The sequence below is a fragment of the Myxocyprinus asiaticus genome, chromosome 30 (assembly GCF_019703515.2).
Source record: "Myxocyprinus asiaticus isolate MX2 ecotype Aquarium Trade chromosome 30, UBuf_Myxa_2, whole genome shotgun sequence".
Lineage (NCBI taxonomy): Eukaryota > Metazoa > Chordata > Actinopteri > Cypriniformes > Catostomidae > Myxocyprinus > Myxocyprinus asiaticus.
Window position 1 is genome coordinate 3,905,295 of NC_059373.1, and position 18,279 is coordinate 3,923,573.

The 18,279-nt window shown below is 40.3% G+C and overlaps 2 protein-coding genes across 2 annotated transcripts in view; one reads left to right on the forward strand and one right to left on the reverse strand.

Annotated features, from left to right (window-relative positions):
- Positions 1 to 18,279, reverse strand: part of LOC127420863 (ribosome biogenesis protein bop1-like) — a 120,243-nt gene that overhangs the window by 68,231 nt on the left and 33,733 nt on the right. The window lies entirely within an intron of this gene.
- On the forward strand, positions 715 to 8,215 carry LOC127420893 (basic helix-loop-helix transcription factor scleraxis-like). The gene is made up of 2 exons (XM_051663500.1): positions 715 to 1,679; positions 7,484 to 8,215. The coding sequence occupies exons 1-2, from the start codon at positions 1,101 to 1,103 to the stop codon at positions 7,520 to 7,522; spliced, it is 618 nt and encodes a 205-aa protein (XP_051519460.1). The 5' UTR covers positions 715 to 1,100; the 3' UTR covers positions 7,523 to 8,215.

An 18,279-nucleotide genomic window follows, 5' to 3' on the forward strand; every position in this document is an offset into this window, starting at 1 on the left:
CTGGAAAGAATGAAGGCTAGAAGGAATGAAGAAAGACAATCAGAGAGACAGGAAGCAAGGAAGGAAGGAAAAAGCAAGGAAGCAAGAAAGGAAGTAAAAAAGCAAGGAATCAAGCGAGCAAGACAGACTGGAAAGAAGGCTAGAAGGAAGGCAAAAAGAAAATCAGACAGACAGCAAGAAAGGAAGGAAGGAATCAAGGAAGCAAGAAAGCAAAGATGGAAGGAAGGAAGCAAGGAAGCAAGAAAGGAAGGAAGGAAGGAAGGAAGAAATTAAGGATGTAAAAAAGCAAGGAATCAAGCAAGCAAGACAGACTGGAAGGAAAGAAAGGAAATAAAAGGAAACAAAATAAACAAACTAAGGCAGCAACACAAAGAATGTCAAAAAAGAAAAGAAAAATGGAAATCAAACCATACCAAAAAAATAAATAAATAAAAGAAGCCAAAGGAGCAAGACAGAAAAAAAGAAGAAAGCAAGAAATGCCATTCTTTAACAGTGAGTTACATGAGGAAATTCATAGCTGGATGGAGCCACTTTGCTCCCTGCTTGTGCTGAGCAGCCAGCTGGGATATTTGCATAAGCAGTAAAAGAGAGAGATAGACTGAGAGAGAAAGAAAGGGAGAGAAAGGGAGGGTGAAATCATACCAGACACTCCCACAACCTATAAAGCACAACCATACTGAAACACTCAAGAGTGAAACCACACGTGGGTCTCTGCTCAGAGGGAGAGTCAGCGCTGCAAAGAGACGGAGAGAGACAGAAGAGGAGTGTGCATGTGTTTACAGGGAGACATGGATTTTAGCTTAAGGACAGAAACACTGATGGGATGTGACTGAGGTCAAATTCAACCAAAACAACACCACCTTAAGATCAGTTCCCAAAGTTCCTCTGATTTGACTGCAAAGTTAAACTTGAATTCTAAGGAACTTCAGTGACACAGCAATGTAAAACTAGAGTACAACTCTACCAAAGGACTACAAAGAGTTTCTTGAGCACAAACGAGTGAATGCTTGGTTCCAAAGCTAAGAGATCCATGTATAAAGATCTCTAGAGCCTTATAAAAAACATTTGGAGAGGTACGGAAGTTTCAGCACCTGCTGACGATGTCTTTTGCGATGGTACGACCGGCTCCCAGCCGATTCCTGTACTCAGATATCTCTATGATGTCAGAGGATGATGAGAATGGTAGCGAGAGCTCCGGCTCTGATGACCGCTCATTTCGTTTGGACACCTCGGGATACGATCTCAAAGTTGGAAGCAGAAAGAGAAAACCTGGCATTGGGGGTGGCAGTGGACGGCTCATAAGTACACCACCGAATTCCCTTGGCATAACCGGTTCACCGGTACCAGAGGGCCGTCAACGCAACGCAGCCAACGCAAGGGAGCGAGATCGGACCAACAGTGTCAACACTGCATTCACTGCATTGAGGACTCTCATCCCAACAGAACCGGCCGACCGGAAGCTCTCCAAGATCGAGACCTTGCGATTGGCATCCAGTTACATCTCCCACCTTGGAAACGTGCTGCTGGTGGGCGAAGCTTGCGGGGACGGCCAGCCGTGCCACAGTGGGGGACCCTCGACCTCAAACTATTACCACCACCATGGATCTCCAAGCCGAGACTCAGAGAACTCACAACCCAAACAGATTTGCACATTTTGCCTCAGCAACCAGAGGAAACTGGTGAGTAAGACACATGTAGATGTTCTCATGAAGTTTGTGGAATGAATCAGACATTTTCATGTCCAAATACAAGCTGAAGAAATTCCAAAAGAGGTGTGAAATATGGTTGTACCTCAGTGAGGGGTAAAAGTGTGTGATTTATTCTCCGTTAGCAAGGGCAACAACTTGAGGCGAGAAGGTGGCTTGCTGTTGTTACGTTAAGCGTTTGAAATTAGATATTTTACATGAAATACGCTAAATGCTGTCATACTAAACTTCATTTATCAAGTAGCTTTCATTCTAGTTGTACATTAAAGTGCTTTATAAACAATGTACTCATTTCCTTTCTAAAAAAGGACTGTAAATTTAGCAACAACACTGATGAACATAAAAGCAGCTTGAAGATATTCCCATATTCCCAATTTCTGGAAATGGCACTGCTTTTACCAATAATGTAATGTATTAAAACCAGATGCTAAAAGTCAGAAAGATAATATGGTATAATTTGGTACAAGTTTTCTGAGGCAGGAATATCTTGTGGTTTGTGGCAGTCTGATATAAAATTTCACACTGGCCAACTATTTATCTTTTATCGTGAATCTATGTCGAAATTTCACCCTCCCTGAGACAACATTTGACACTAAAAACCATCCACGGTACTCTAAAGCTGAATTATGACTTCATCCACATGTCCTTTTCCATCATGTGAGATATCTCTATTACTGCATGCTGCTACCATGACCTCATAGACAGATGCAACGAAAGATCGGATTAAAAGTAGCCCAGCGGAAAATATTCAATCAACAAAGAGCCTGTCAAGAAATATACAAACACATCGTTGATCTAGTCCCTCAAAAAGCACGACTGCACTGACCTTAGCCCATAGAGCTGCAGCACATTAAAAATAAAACCGTAAATCATGCTCTGGCTGTGAGGAATACAATGACACCAAACCAAAAGCAGAGGGAACTGTAATTTAAACTTGCGTGGCAAAGAACTGTCAAAAGTTGAAATACAAACACGCGCCCAAGGCAATTAAGACTGAGCCATGACACAAGAGCGTTTTTGGTCAGGGTGCTTTTAATCCTCAAAAACTTGAAGAGCTTCCAGTAGCCACTGAACTAAAGGGAAACAGAAAACAAGAATGCAAAGCATTGTTTAAAATCTGCTGTGAAGGAAATAAACCATAAAATGTTGCGACAATAGCAGCAACAGATTCCGCAGCAGATGCTCTGCACTGCATGGGTGAATTACAACAAACCTAGTTTGGGCCATTTATGACAAATGAGCAAATGGGACGCATAAATATGCAAATGTAAATGGTCCGTGATCTATATATCAGGCCATGAGAATCCATGGAACATCTGCTTGAGGGTATTTTCCCCTAAGTAGCCATGCACCCTCCTCAACTATTCACAGTTACATCCCGTGTTGTGCTACTTGCTTCGTTGTTGCCCAATTAATATCTCTGTCAAGTTCGACGCTCAACTTGTTCAAATTTCAATTTTAAATCATTCTGAGGATTTTCACGAATTTTTGAAAAGAACACAGCGGTCTTCGCAGATCTCTTTAAGCTGAAGAGTATTAGGGTGTGTAAACCATAAAGATTTAGATGTTTTTAATTCCAAAGTGTTTTTCTTGTTACACGATACAGCCAAGAAAGGATGTCTGGAAAGGGTTCCGAAGGAAAAATTTATAGGCACCAACAAAAAACTACTCAATGAGCATCTTTAAGTATCTGTACCCAATTCACCCGATATCGTAAAAACAACAGTACATGAATGTAAAAACAGTGGCCCCAAAAAATTTTCAGACACTTAAGTACATTTATACATTTCATTGCATTAGATAGCTGAATATAAAAATGGCATCAGCAAACAAATGCTGCTAGATCTTTTCTTAGAACAAATTTTGCTTTTCGGTGCCATTTTTGCAATTCCTTTAAATCAACTGGTGTCATTTTAGTGGATGTCAGTTCACACAGGTGTCCTAGCCACAGGTATGCACAGGTCAGGTTAAATCACATTAACTATGGAGATGTTGCAACAGCATTTGACAACCACAAAGTTTTCCTTTTTTTTTTTTTTTTTTTTTTTTTGATTTTGACCAATATATCTATTGTTTTGCTTAAAGTGTGCTTGTGCTTTTTTTCCTTGGCATAAATGCCACATGGTTTGATTTTTCATTATATAATGCAAAGACATTCAAACAAGTGTGGCTTAAGTGTCCAATAATCTATATAGAATCACTGATAAAACAGCCCTGCTGGCAAATTATCATTCAAACAGTTTAATTCGATAAACTGTTTGTGGTCCGATCGTTGATGAAAATCACATAGAAACCACCCAAAAACCACACAGTTGGGAACAACAGGCTAAAGGCCAACACTCCCATTTCAGGCCGTAACTTTAATCCTTACAAATGAAATGATAGATCTTTACGAGTCCTATTGAGAATTACGCCCATGTCTTCAGGATTCTAGTGGCAGGCACATATTTGAAACAGACCGGGCCTTTCCTTTGTAGTGTAGTTTCAGAAGTGGGTCTGTGCACTCCAAAACCACACTCTTCTCTTTTTACCCCTACTTACTGCTCATTACGCCGTGAAAGTATCACACAGCCAAGACACAAGCCTTTATTGTTTCTAAAGAAAGAGAAAGGCAAAAAAAAAAAAAAAAAAAACGAACACAGACTCTAAACGAAAGACGTTGAGGTATAACTAAATTCAAATGTTCGGGTTTGCGCCAAAGTTAAAAGTCTGTAATCTGACACAAAACAGACAGTGGAATCTCCTGCAAACTGCATTATAGACCTTTAAATCAAACGCAGACAGTCATGCAGCAGAAAACTGCTACTTTTGCCTGCAAAGACGTTCAGGAATAAAACAGATTTGTGTCTATATAAAAATGATCGATTTTACCCTAAACATTTTCCATCTTTTGATTCATCTGGCATTTTTATATCTATTTATTTTCAGCTTGGCCAGCATAAATATTTGAATTTCTAAATCATCAGAATATGTATTACACACATACACATTCTAAGTTGTGTTCTGACACCATTTTCCTTTGCCTTTATTACTAAACCACAGTAGCCATTAGTGGAAAGCATTATTCAGCATTTGGTTTCTCACAGGTGAGGATGCAGGTAGGTAAGGATAAATTGTGAAGGTATTGCATAACATAAATGTTTTGGGAGCATGCATTTAAAAGGATTATTTCAACCAAAACTTACTCAATTTACCCACCCTAATGTCATTTCAAAGCTGCATGCTGCTATTTTGGACCATAAAGTAGAATATTTCAAGAACCTCTTTCCATGCAATGACAGTTCATAGTGACCACGGCTGTCATCCTAAAAAAAAAAAAAAAAAAGGCTCCAGAAACAGACTTAAATTCGATCTTCCCCTCCGGCGAAGCTTGTGTCTAGCCCGCATTTGCTTCCAGAATTCGAAAATAGTGAACCAATGCAGTCTTGGCATAAATTACAAGTGCCTTTTTTAAATCTGGGCATGAGCTTTGATGGAAGGGAAGATTATCAGTGAAGAACAACATTGGTTACTACTGTGGCCTGTTCCTCACACAAAACTATGATATGTGTTGAGAAGAATTGGAGTATAGCACACCGGTCATCAGAATTACTTTTATGGTGCGTTTGGGTTGTTTTTGTCCTTTTTGGAGCTTGGTCAGTATATAGTCATTATATGCAAAAAGCTTCATAAAGATTCTTTACAAATTTCTGCACTAAAGCAACGACAAGGGTGTGAATAAACGATGTCAGAATCTTCATTTTTTGGTGAACTATTCCTTTAAACAGTTAATAATGTAAGACGGATGGGAAATTCTGGCACATTTTCCATATGATTATGTTGTCTGCTGTGTAGGTAGTGAGTCCCGAAGTCATGCAGTCAAAACCCGGGTCATATTTTCTTCATAATTGTCGAGACTTCTCTCATTACGAGCATATGGAAGAGATTAGAGTCACTCGCTCGGGAGCCCAAACATTTGACACAATATGAAATTATCTGAAGTGTTAGTGGCGCATGCTAAAAAGCCGAAATGTTCCTCTCTAAACTGACGTTTCAATCAAATGAATCTTGAAACATTTGGCCAAACATGAAATCTAATAAAACTGCCAAGTGTGAATACTTCAATGCCTTCTGGAAAGTTACGCCACATGAATTAGCTAATAAACTGGCTGGAATTGGGTTATCCTTTAACACAGGTGGTGCGGTAAGCTGTATAATCAAAACGAAAGGAAACGAGTGGTTTTAGTTGTGGGCAGCAGCGAATGAACTGTGTAAATACCACCGAACATGGCTAAAACAATCAAAAGAGTGTTATTATAATGTAAACAGTGCATTCAAAGGGAGTGAAACTGGATTAACTCGAGGAGATGATGATCGCCCTGTCATCGCCATGAGCTAGAGTTTCACATCTAAACACATGCGTACACACCAGCTCATTGTGATTTTTCGCAAGCTGTCAACGTTACCTGTCAACCTTAGGTGAAGGCAAATATTTGTGTTAAAGAGGCCTGTGGTAGACTGCTTAAATAAAAAAAAAAAATGAATGCCAGTTTATTGATATAGATATTTAAGAATTTGCTGTTATGTGTTTCCTGCCTTAAAGTACAAGGAAATAATGTGTTTATAAAGGACTTCAGAGTAGGCAAGTGTACGATCAATCCGGGCATTTAGACATAAGCTCCAGCAATAATAATTTCTTTACGGTGTGTTAGACAGGATATGAAAAGCAAATGTAGGCAAAATCCTATTAGTTTCAACGTAAGTTATCCCTGGAGTCAAAGCGCTGGTGACTTTAAAGTGGCAGTGAACTTAAGAGGAGGGGCTGGGGGAAAAATATCGAAGGAAAAAGAAAAGAAAGGAAAACGTTGAGGGTCAGGGTTATTTTCAAATGAGACTCCATCAGTTATGGCTCAGTGTTTTGACTAGGAGCTCCACCTACATCAGATGGTGCTGTCGAAATGACGGCATTCCATATGATCCCGTTCTAAGCAAAGCAAACTGGGAAATGCGAGCCAGGTGTGTGTGTGTGCTACCGCAGACGGAAAGGTGATAGGAGAAAAACAGCAGGCGCATTAATGCCCAACCACCGTCCCACAGGGAGAACAGCAACATCAAGACGAAAAGACAACTACACGTTGTTCCAAAGACAAAAAAAATAATACATCGTGTCTTGTCCACTTGTAAAATGATGATTTTTTATTTATTTTTTATTTTGTGAGAATGAGATTTTCCATTAAAACGAAATGGTTTATACACACATACATACACAGTACATAATTGTTGCCTTTTGTAAAACACATTTTGCTCCAAAGCAAAAACTAATCACTGTCTAATGATTATTTACTGTGTAATTTGTAATGTTTATTGTTAGAGAATGAGACAAAATAAAGCAACTTTTATGACATCAGACATATTTTTGGTAACTAATCTTAGAATAGACTTTTTTCATTAACATTTTCGTTAATATTGCGCTTTTCACAATCCATATCGTTTCAAAGAAAAAAACCATAATTGTTTATTTGTACAATAATAGTTTTTAAAACTGTGAGAATGAGATTGAATTGAGATGGACATTTTTCTTTACTAAAACTGAAATTTTTTAGGGTTTCTTTTTATAATAAGTATTACATTTGTATTGGTCTCATACTCATATACATGTTGCTCCAAATGACTGTGATTAGTAATGTGAATTAAAATATTTATTGTTCAAGAATGAGATTGAAACACCAATGCAAATTCTGTCGCACCTAAAGCATTTTCATTACTAATCTATTATTAATTGTTTTCTTTCGTTGCAGAGCAAAGACAGAGAGAGAAAATCGGCCCTGAGGAGTTAGGCCACAACACAAATGGATTTACAAAACATCAACAATTAATAAAAACTGCTGACTGAAAACTTTGTTGCAGTGTATATATGCAAATATCAATTCATATTTAATTATTTGTCAATTGTCTTTGGACTGGGCTCAGCATTTTTATTGAAGGAAAAAGCGTACGACTGGAAAAAAGACCCGAATTTTCAGACTGCAGCAACTTGTCTTACACAAGAGCTGAACATTTTGCCAAAGAAGGCAATTTCCATTTTCACAGCTTCAGTTTCCACCTTTTCCACACGTCGACACACAAAACATACACCAAATGTTAATCTTTTACCACAAGGAGCTGATGTAAAGCTTTTTGCCAAAGATTATCCAAAGAAGAGGACTGAGAAATACTCTTGTGACTATTACAGGAGAAACGGCGCCATGGAGTTGGACTTTGCAAAGCAAAACAACAATGATAAAAGGAAGACCATCCTTCTGAAAGTTTCAGAATTGGAGGGAACTTTTGAGACTGAGCTTATATCGAGGACATGAGTGGATGCAATTTGATACGTTGATACGTTATTTTTCCGAAAAAAAGACACTTAGCATAACTATGAAAAAACAAACAATATGTTCAATAAATGCTGTATACTGTACGTCTAATATGGTAAAATACTTGTATTCTTCTTTGATTAAATTAAATCTCATGACTCAAAACTATCTGTCACAAACACATTATAGTAGTTTGGACATCTTTGCCTGCATCTTCTTACCCTTGTAATTCAAACCAACACCTTAATAGAGCTATAAAAAACAAAACAATAAGATAAAATACACTGTCATTCTATTATCCCAGTAGGATCTCTCTCATTCTGGGTCCATAACTGTAATTAATTAATTTTACACACTCTGTCTTTTTTCCATTTAACACACAAAGAATTAATAGATGTAGACTAGAGGTAGACCGATATATTGGTTTTACCGATTAATTGGTGCCAATAGTTGCTTTTTGGAACTATTGTTACTGGCAAAAATATGTGCCGATACGATAGATGCCGATAGTTTTTATATAATTTCAAAATAAGAGTCCCCTGTGTGTTTTGGGCTTGTTTATACCTAAAAGTCCCACGTTCTCAAGCACCAAATCTTAATTGTTTCTAGTTATTTTGGTTGAACAATAAACTGCATCTGGCTGCTCTGTGCACGTAATAGCAAGGAAAGAATAATAAATTTTTGGGACATTCTGTAAATCAATTTTAAAAACTATCGGACGATTAATCGTTTATCAGCCTTTCCCACCACCTTAGTTATCGGTATCGGCAAAATCCACTATCGGTCGACCTCTAATGTAGACAAAGTGCACTCTCCTTAATGCCAACACAAAGAATTTGAGATATAACCTGTATTGTCATATCTTTGGGAAACAGAACAAACATTTGGCATACTTATTCCCAAGACACAACAGCTCACACTTTAAACCGTCTTTGCAATTATACCTGGTAAAATGGTGTTGTTTAGTGCTGTTATTAGTAGCGTTAAGTAATGCAAGCGTCAATATTACTGTTGCTTATATACTTCGTGATATGGATTTGTCAGGGTATGCAAGACAAAAAGGTTGGAAAACACTGGTCTTCTGCACTATTTGTTACTTTTGATGTTTAAAAGCCTGAGTGGTGTTGGATGAGCATACATCGATCAGCCACAACATTAAAACCACCTGCCTAATATTGTGTAGGTCCCCCTCGTGCCGCCAAAACAGCGCCAACCCGCATCTCAGAATAGCATTCTGAGATGATATTCTTCTCACCACAAATGTACAGAGCAGTTATTTGAATTACCGTAGACTGCTGCTCACTGGATGTTTGTTTTTTTGGCACCATTCAGAGTAAATTCTAGAGACTGTTGTGTGTGAAAATCCCAGGAGATCAGCAGTTACAGAAATACTCAAACCAGCCCATCTGGAACCAACAATCATCCATGCGATTATCTAATCAGCCAATCGTGTGGCAGCTGTGCAGTGCATAAAATCATGCAGATACGGGTCAGGAGCTTCAGTTAATGTTCACATCAACCATCAGAATGGGGAAAAAATGTGATCTCAGTGATTTGGAGTGTGGCATGATTGTTTGTGCCAGACGGGCTGGTTTGAGTATTTCTGTAACTGCTGATCTTCTGGGATTTTCACACACAACAGTCTCTAGAATTTACTCAGAATGGTGCCGAAAGCAAAAAACATCCAGTGAGCGGCAGTTCTGTGGATGGAAATGCCTTGTTGATGAGAGAGATCAACAGAGAATAGCCAGAATTGTTTGAAGTGACAAAGTCTACGGTAACTCAGATAACCGCTCTAAACACAATTGTACAGAAGAACAGCATCTCAAAATGCTATTCTGAGATGCGGGTTGGAGCTGTTTTGGCGGCACGAGGAGGACCTACACAATATTAGGCAGGTGGTTTTAATGTTTTCATCCTACTTGGATGGGTATGAGTCATACCAGCTGAAAGAACAGAGGTGGACGGCACAGGAAGTGCGGCCGGTCAGACAGACAGCTGTTCTGTGTGGCGGCGCTGATGGGATACGCAGGTATAGCATTTGGCAGCATCTGCCCCAATGGTCCAAAAAAGAGCAAGATGAAGTTCGGACAAAGTGTCTTTGTCTCGAGTGTCGACTCAATTATCACCTCCTACACCCTCCAAAACCTGTTTGCTCGCTTACCATCCCACCTGCAACGGCAAAAGAAATCCTTCAAACCCAAAACACCATCATTAAAAGGACTCTTTCACACACCAAGGCCAGCAAGTGACGACTCCTGGAAAACTTTCTCTCACACACACATAGTAGGTGATATCCCGCTGAGTCTTACCCCTCTGTTCACCTCAGCCTGTCATTCTGTCATCCCCTCATATCTCACCAGCACACATAGAGCTGCTCAATATCAACACGCATGAACCTGGTTACCCATTCTATCTCAGGTGCAGTCCTCACTTGTCTGAGTACACATTTACAACCGTTGCAAAAATAATAATAATAATAATAAAAATTTATGAATTAGAGCTATGAATCAATTTATTGAAACAGACAGTTTGACCAGACTCTCTATAATAAAAGTAAAAAAAAAAATAAAAAATCCCCAAATAAATGTAAAAATGTAAATAAAATATACTTTCATTTTAGAAAATTTTAAGACAATTTTACCTGTATGAGTTCCTATTGATGTCTTATGTATTTATTGAACTAAGGTTCATTTCAAAATCCTTTTCAGTCGTTTGATATTGGATTTTATGTATAAATACATATACACCGATCAGCCACAACATTAAAACCACCTGCCTAATATTGTGTAGGTCCCCCTCGTGACACCAAATCAGCACCAACCCGCATCTCAGAATAGCATTCTGAGATGATATTCTTCTCACCAAAATGTTCAGAACGGTTATCTGAGTTACCGTAGACTTTGTCAGTTCAAACCATTCTGGCCATTCTCTGTTGACCTCTCTCATCAACAAGACATTTCCGTCCACAGAACTGCCACTCACTGGATGTTTTTTGTTTTTGGCACCATTCAGAGTAAATTCTAGAGACTGTTGTGTGTGAAAATCCCAGAAGATCAACAGTTACAGAAATACTCAAACCAACCCGTCTGACACCAACAATCATCCATGCGATTATCTAATCAGCCAATCGTGTGGCAGCAGTGCAGTGCATAAAATCATACAGATACGGGTCAGGAGCTTCAGTTAATGTTCACATCAACCATCAGAATGGGGAAAAATCTCAGTGATTTCGATCGTGACATGATTGTTGGTGCCAGACGGGCTGGTTTGAGTATTTCTGTAACTGCTGATCTCCTGGGATTTTCACACACAACAGTCGCTAGAATTTACTCCGAATGGTGCCAAAGACAAAAAACATCCAGTGAGTGGCAGTTCTGTGGACGGAAACACCTTGTTGATGAGAGAGATCAACAGAGAATGCCAGACTGGTTTGAACTGACAAAGTCTATGGTAACTCAGATAACCACTCTGTATAATTGTGGCTATTTATTGATACATATCTATTTTTTCGGACAAGGCTTAAAAGTGTGATTTTTTTACAAAACATATTGGCCAATAAAAGATCTACAGACCAATAAAATATCTTACTACACAGTAATAAAAAGCAGGGACTAAAAACGGAATGTTATTCATTTCGGTTCGTTCCAAGGAAAAACTGTATTTTTTCGTTACGGTTCAGAAGTTCCGCAGCCTCCTTTCTAAAAAGTTACCGGTTAGAACAAAATAAAAGAATGTTCTTCTAAAAATGACAGACTCTACACTAAGGGGTGGGCGAAATACCCACCCCTTGCTATGTTGCCAGACCTCGCAAGAGAAACAAGCAACATGGCCTGGAAAAACAAGCCCAAAATCAGCCACTTGCCTCACCAAAATATGCGGAAATAAGCAATTATTTTTACCCTGTGTGGTGGATTTATCGGCATAGAAATCATAACAAGCAGTTAATTAACAGTCAAGTATTATTTTATTTACAGATCTGCATCTCTGTCAAAACCCAGCAGCATCAAATATGTATTAATGCATCATATCTAACATAAAGACATGGAAATACTTTTTACCTCTAATAATGTTTTCCTTGTGCCTGGATTAGCAGTGCATGTATATGTAGTAATTATACATAGTTGTTAAAAAGGTCTTCATTCAGAGAATGTGACATCCACAACGAGCATTTAGGCAAAGAAATGTGTGATGCAGCAGTTTCACTCAGTAACAAAACACATGTTTCATTTTTACAGGCAACATGAAGTGGTGCAGTTACAAAATGTACTATGATAAACCCTTCAGCCTCTGGTTTCATGAAAAATTTTCGGAAACAAAATTAACCAGTTATAACCGGTTACCAGCATTTAAAAATAACATTTTCACTCCGGAACAATTGAAAATCACTTTGTTCCGGTTTTCGGGTACGTTCTGCTAAAAATTTTGTTTGTTTTCGGTTTTCATTTTCGTTCGTTGAACCGTTTTTAGTCCCTGATAAAAAGCAATATTTACCTCCAGGTTATATTAAAACATTTTAATCCAAAAAATGCAGGGATTTTGTGAACATTTCTGAGTGAAGATGTAAACAAATTATAAACTTTGAGCTGTGAATCGATTCATTGAAACATGTAGTTTGAACTGATTCATGGAAATGATTCAAACTTACTAAGTCCAACATTTTGCTTAATTACATATCGCCAGCAAAATTAGCACAATTTATTTTGACAGTGCTATATATCACCCCATGCAGCCCCATGCCAAACAGATTATCTTGTCCAATGTCATAAAAATCAGGACACACTAGCAATAGATGAACTAAAGCCATATTTACACAATATAAGCAAGTCAGAAGTTCTCCATTGTCAAGGCAAGCACAAATTAAAGTAAGAGTGAACGGAACCAGAAAAAATAAACATTTAAAAGCATAAACAATTTAAAACAGAGCAGGCCGATGAGCAGAGCAGACAGACGAGTTCTTTCCATGAAAGGCTGGATGTGGGGGTAATAATCTGGCCTCCCCCAGGTCCCTCGAGACCGTCTGGAGGATGGCTAACAGATGACAGCAGCACAGGCCATTGTCTCGCCCAATTCTGGTCTGCTAAGCGTCAGAAAACTCCTCTCCTGTCCACTTTTGCCCAAAGAGGTGCCATGCTGTCACGGCAGGCTGGTTTGGGATCCAGGAAGAGGAAAGGCGCCTGTATCTGCTCAAACCCGATTCCCTCACCTGACAGACCTGCAGCTATACGCCCAGCCAACCGCCCACTTCTGATTTCAACCATCTTACACCGCTGAAGGAAGCAAATAGGCCATAAAAATAAATCTCATCATTATTTCTAAAATACCATAACCGCAAAGAGTTCGTCAAAAGGTCAAGCGCTCATTACTTACGGCAAAAACACACTGAAGAAAAAAGGCTGGGCGCACTGCACTACACCACCCTGATAAATAAATAATCTGCAGATCTTCGCACACAGGGCTTTAACCTTGGAGGCCGCATGTGGAAAGTTTGCATTCTGGCAATGCAGGTTTCAAATGGGTTTCCCACCTGGCCTCAAAGCATCCGGTACATCATTCAGAGAAAGTCATTATTTATTGAAAATTAAATATCTAATGTGGCCCTGAAGCTTTTCTCTACCACTGCTCTGGTTGTATAAGAGAAGAAAGGCATCGAAAACAAAGCCACAAGAGTGCAGCGCTTGACTTTTCCTTTCTATCATTAACGGACACATCCCAATGATGTCAATACCATGAAGATTTTTCCTTCCACTGACTCACGAGCCACGAAGAGCAGTTTGTCTTTATGGTTTGAAAAAGCATATTTTCGTTTCAGATTTGACGACAGGCCCGGAGAACGTCTGACTGAAGGCATCTGAACAAGATGGACGTCAAGTGAGCCAAGGTGGTAACTGGCCATATTTTTTTTCCCTTTCAGTTATTTTTCCGCCTTCAATTTAAGAAAACATGCAAAAACACGTTTAACAAAATGTGGAAAAAATTTCTCTGCTAGAATGAATGGGAAATACAAACTCTGTTCCAACACCTAGGTAGCTGCCTACTGAGGCAGCATTTTTAAAAGCTAGGGTATCCTTTGTTTTTCCTTGTGCTGCATCCTTCTCTCGCCATGGTCGAGCAGACTGTCCAGAAGAACTGGCCTGTACACAAACAATACACACTGTGCTGATGATTAAAATTGTGCGCAAGATGTAGCGGAACGCGGAAAACCAAAGTATACTTCAGCCTTCAGAATTTGTCTAAAACTAGGTATTTTAAAAAGGCAGCAACACTGGGGGCATGGGTTGCTCAGCAAGAAAAGATGCTAACTACCACACCTGGAGTTCGGGAGTTCGAATCCAGGGCGTGCTGAGTGACTCCAGCCAGGTCTCCTAAGCAACCAAAATGGCCCGGTTGCTAGGGAGGGTAGAGTCACATGGGGTAACCTCCTCGTGGTCGCTATAATGTGGTTCTCGCTCTTGGTGGGGCGCGTGGTGAGTTGCGCGTGGATGCCGCGAAGAATAGCATGAAGCCTCCACACGCGCTATGTCTCCGCGGTGACGCGCTCAACAAGCCACGTGATAAGATGCGCGGGTTGAAGGTCTCAGGCGCGGAGGCAACAGATTCGTCCTCCGCCACCCGTGTTGAGGCGAGTCACTACGCCACCACGAGGACTTAGAGTGCACTGGGAATTAGGCATTCCAAATTAGGGAGAAAAAGGAAGAGAGAAAAAAAAAGGCATCAACATTAAAATGCCTAACTTTTGGAACAGCCTTTACGTCAAAAGCGCACCTATGATGCCTTAAACATCAAGTTCCAAAAAGGACAAAGAAAAACACCATTAAATGAAGAAACGACTCTACACTATAAGCCTCTAAGCCATTCAATTACTTTGTGCGATGAACAGACCAAAACTTATGTTATTCACCCTTAAATTAAATTATAGATCAACTCCCAATTGCAGTAGTCATCACATTGGATTTAGGTGCTGAATAACAAATTAAAATTCAGTCTGTTCATCACACAAAGTGTCGTATGGCATCAAAGTGTCATATGTACCACTGTACTTACTACAGACAACAATGGAGCCCAAGTCAACAGTATAGTTCAAAGTGATGGTATAGAACAGCAGAAGTGTGCTCCACCAGACAGTCCAAACAGAACGAGTGCAAGTGAAAAGATAAAATGTTCAAACAAGGTCACTGCTGCAAACCGCTACGACCTAAAGTTCTTACGGCAAGGATCACAGATAAACAGCGCAATATCAAATGCCAAGTGCGAGCACACAGCGGTCTACAGCCGGCAGAGTCCTTGCAAGCTGCAACTGCACATTCACGGTCCAGTGCACAACGATGCGCACATTTTTTAAAAAATTAAATCCAAGAATGTCGATTATACGAATGGGTGTAGTATGAGGACGGAGAAAAACACAGACTAAAAGTAACAAAACAGAAGAAAAATAAACATATTTGGTGTAAAGTGGCACTTAGTTAACAAACTTCCAGTATCCAGGATGATGGGTGTCAGTATAGAGTCCAAAACCCCAAGTACTACTGGGATGAATGGGACAAGTAAGAGCAAGATAAAAACCATGAGAAAGGTGTCTTGAGTTGTTCCTGGCAGGCTACTCAGCATTACAGGCTCCATATGGCTAGGATTCGGGATGGGGGCGAATTAGGGCAAATGCTGCCTTTCAGGAACAAACCCAGGCACCTTTGTACAATGGCCGCTAAAAACGTACTTAGTATTGCTTTAGCACGTGTTCTTCAAATCAAAAGTGCATTGTCTCTTTAAGATGGCTTCATTTACCACATCCGTTCTATGTGTGATTAGAATAAAATGTTTCAATTTTTGTTGTTTTTGATCAACAACTGACTGTAAAGAACAAAAAAGGAAATGGATTGCATGGATTACGTATTTGGACACACATTAGGCCTACACGGAATGAGTCGAACTCAACTTTTACTGTCAACACGCAGTGAAAAATACTCGCTGCTGAAATTTTTCCTCAGTCATGGTGAGTGAAATCAGAAAACTCGCAAGCCAGTGACTAATCACAGACATTTTTAGCCGCAATGCGTGAAATTGGTTGCATATGTGAGTGATTTACTCACATTGTAGATGGTTGAACATCGAGTAAAAGATTGATCTTGAAATATAAAGAATCGATATCGGGATCGTTCAAATTAATACAATTAATCGGAAAAATCCAGATTTTTACCCAGCCCTAATCCTATGGCAAACAAGTCTGGAGTAACATGAGGGTGAGTAAATGAGTAAACTTTCGATTTTGGGTGTACTTTTCATTCCAAATGCTGCCTCCATAAGTAGCTCACTAGATTTTGGAGACACATATCTCCATTCCAGTCCTCACAGGGACTCTCCTTGAGTTCCCCCATCACCCCATGAGCCTGAGGCAGCCCCCGCTGGCAGTTGGTTTCAATCAGGCCTTCTGGCAGCATGCACGCTGGCCCAACCGGGAGTTGTGCTGAAGACCGGATGAAAGGAAGTCCTAAAAACTGTGGAACGACAGGTGGCTACTTTGGCTGCTCTATCTCTCGCTTTCAAAAAAAAAAAAAAAAAAAAAAAAAATCCTCCCTCTATCCCAGCTTTCCAACGCCTACCCCCCACCTCCACACACCTGCAAGAGTCCAGCGGACCGCAGCCTAGGGTCCCGTTTGCTCTGTATGACCGACACGCAATTTCAAGACTGACCACCCCCACCCCCAGTCCTCTGGATCAACATTCCCCTCCGACTTAGAAAAACACATCCCTGCTTCTCCTTAAATAGACTATTAAAAAGAGATTTCCTGCTGACAGCACTGTGTCAGGCCAAGATTCCACATAATTTACCAGCAATCTGTCAATTTTATCAGCCTATTGATTTCAGCAGAGCGCACTGGGCTGAAAGAAGACCTTTGTGTCCTCAGACAGGAATGGTTTTGAAATCACTTCATTCTCTACCTATAGACAGAAGACAACAGACTTCTCAATCTACAGAGGCTTCTTGGGGTATTTGGCTCACCGCCCAGAAAACTATTGTACGTTTGCTGATCAATGACAATTTTTTGTATTTTCTGTGACAATTTGAAACATTCTAAGGCCAGAAACATATTCGAAAATGCATTGCAAGCATGCAGTGCTGTTGGACATTCTTAATGAGCATTCTTTCGGTAGCCAGTATAGGGGTAGCTACTTTGAAACTGTACCTTCCCAAGCTACAAGCTACTCATAGTCTCATAACTTAAAGTAGTACAGTCAAGCTACTCTTTTAAAAAACTAGTGAGCTACACTACAAGCTACTAATATATATAATATATATAAAATTAGGGTGACATTCTCTTACAAAAATTGACATGGATTTACATGTTTAACCACGGTATTTGTAGTAAAACTATTGTAACCACAATATTAAACATGGTAGCTTACTACCATGGCCGTATCTAAAGGCCCTTACACACATGACGCGGCAAGTGCAAGTGTCTTGTTCACTTTCAATGAGAGGTATGCAAAAAAGCGGCAAATTGCTGCCGGTTTTGCTAGCAGTGCGCAGGTTATTTGTATACTGAATGTTCTTGGACAGATATTTTAATCAATGTTTTTTCTGCAGAATGATCCAAAAACACTTCAAACTGCATGTGGCGGAATAACCCGCCACTCCCTTTCATGATCGTCGCCCCACCTCTTAGGGCCGTCCTTCAGCCAATCTCACAACGGGAGTGGGCTGGAGAGCAAGAAGAGGTGCATAGTTAATAAGCATCATTCCGACAGTGGTAGATGAAGCACACCTGATGTGAATAATGCTTCATCACCACTGTCTTTAAACGCAGAGTGCACCTCTTCTCAGGGAGTTGGCTTCAAATCTCCATGTGCGCGCACACTGGCATCCTTACACGCCCAGGACCAGAGCAGGGAGGGTTCGCCAAATTAGATGTGATGCCTGACCCACTCCTCGGACGCCCAGCGCGAGTTAGATGTGGAAGAACAGTATGCGTCACGGCCGACGGGCTACAGGCTGGGCCGCTTCCCTCATACCTGTCGCGGGCCTGGGAGGACAGGCCGCTAACGACAATGCAGCCCCATGCGCCACGGATCCAGGAGTGGAGTGCGTGTGGCCGTCGGACCGCGCTCAAGCCTGGGCCGTGCCCTGGACGCACCCCCGACCTTCACTGAGTAACTGTTTCACCGCAAGGATGCCAGATCCCTTTTGTTTTGAACACCACTCCCCCGGACACTATTTTCCCCATTTTTGGACATTTTATGTT

Coding starts and splice junctions, on each gene's coding strand:
- LOC127420893 (XM_051663500.1), top strand. CDS start 1,101: ATGTCTTTTGCGATGGTACGACCGGCTCCCAGCCGATTCCTGTACTCA. Junction 1,680..7,483: donor TCAGCAACCAGAGGAAACTG/GTGAGTAAGACA, acceptor CTTTCGTTGCAG/AGCAAAGACAGAGAGAGAAA.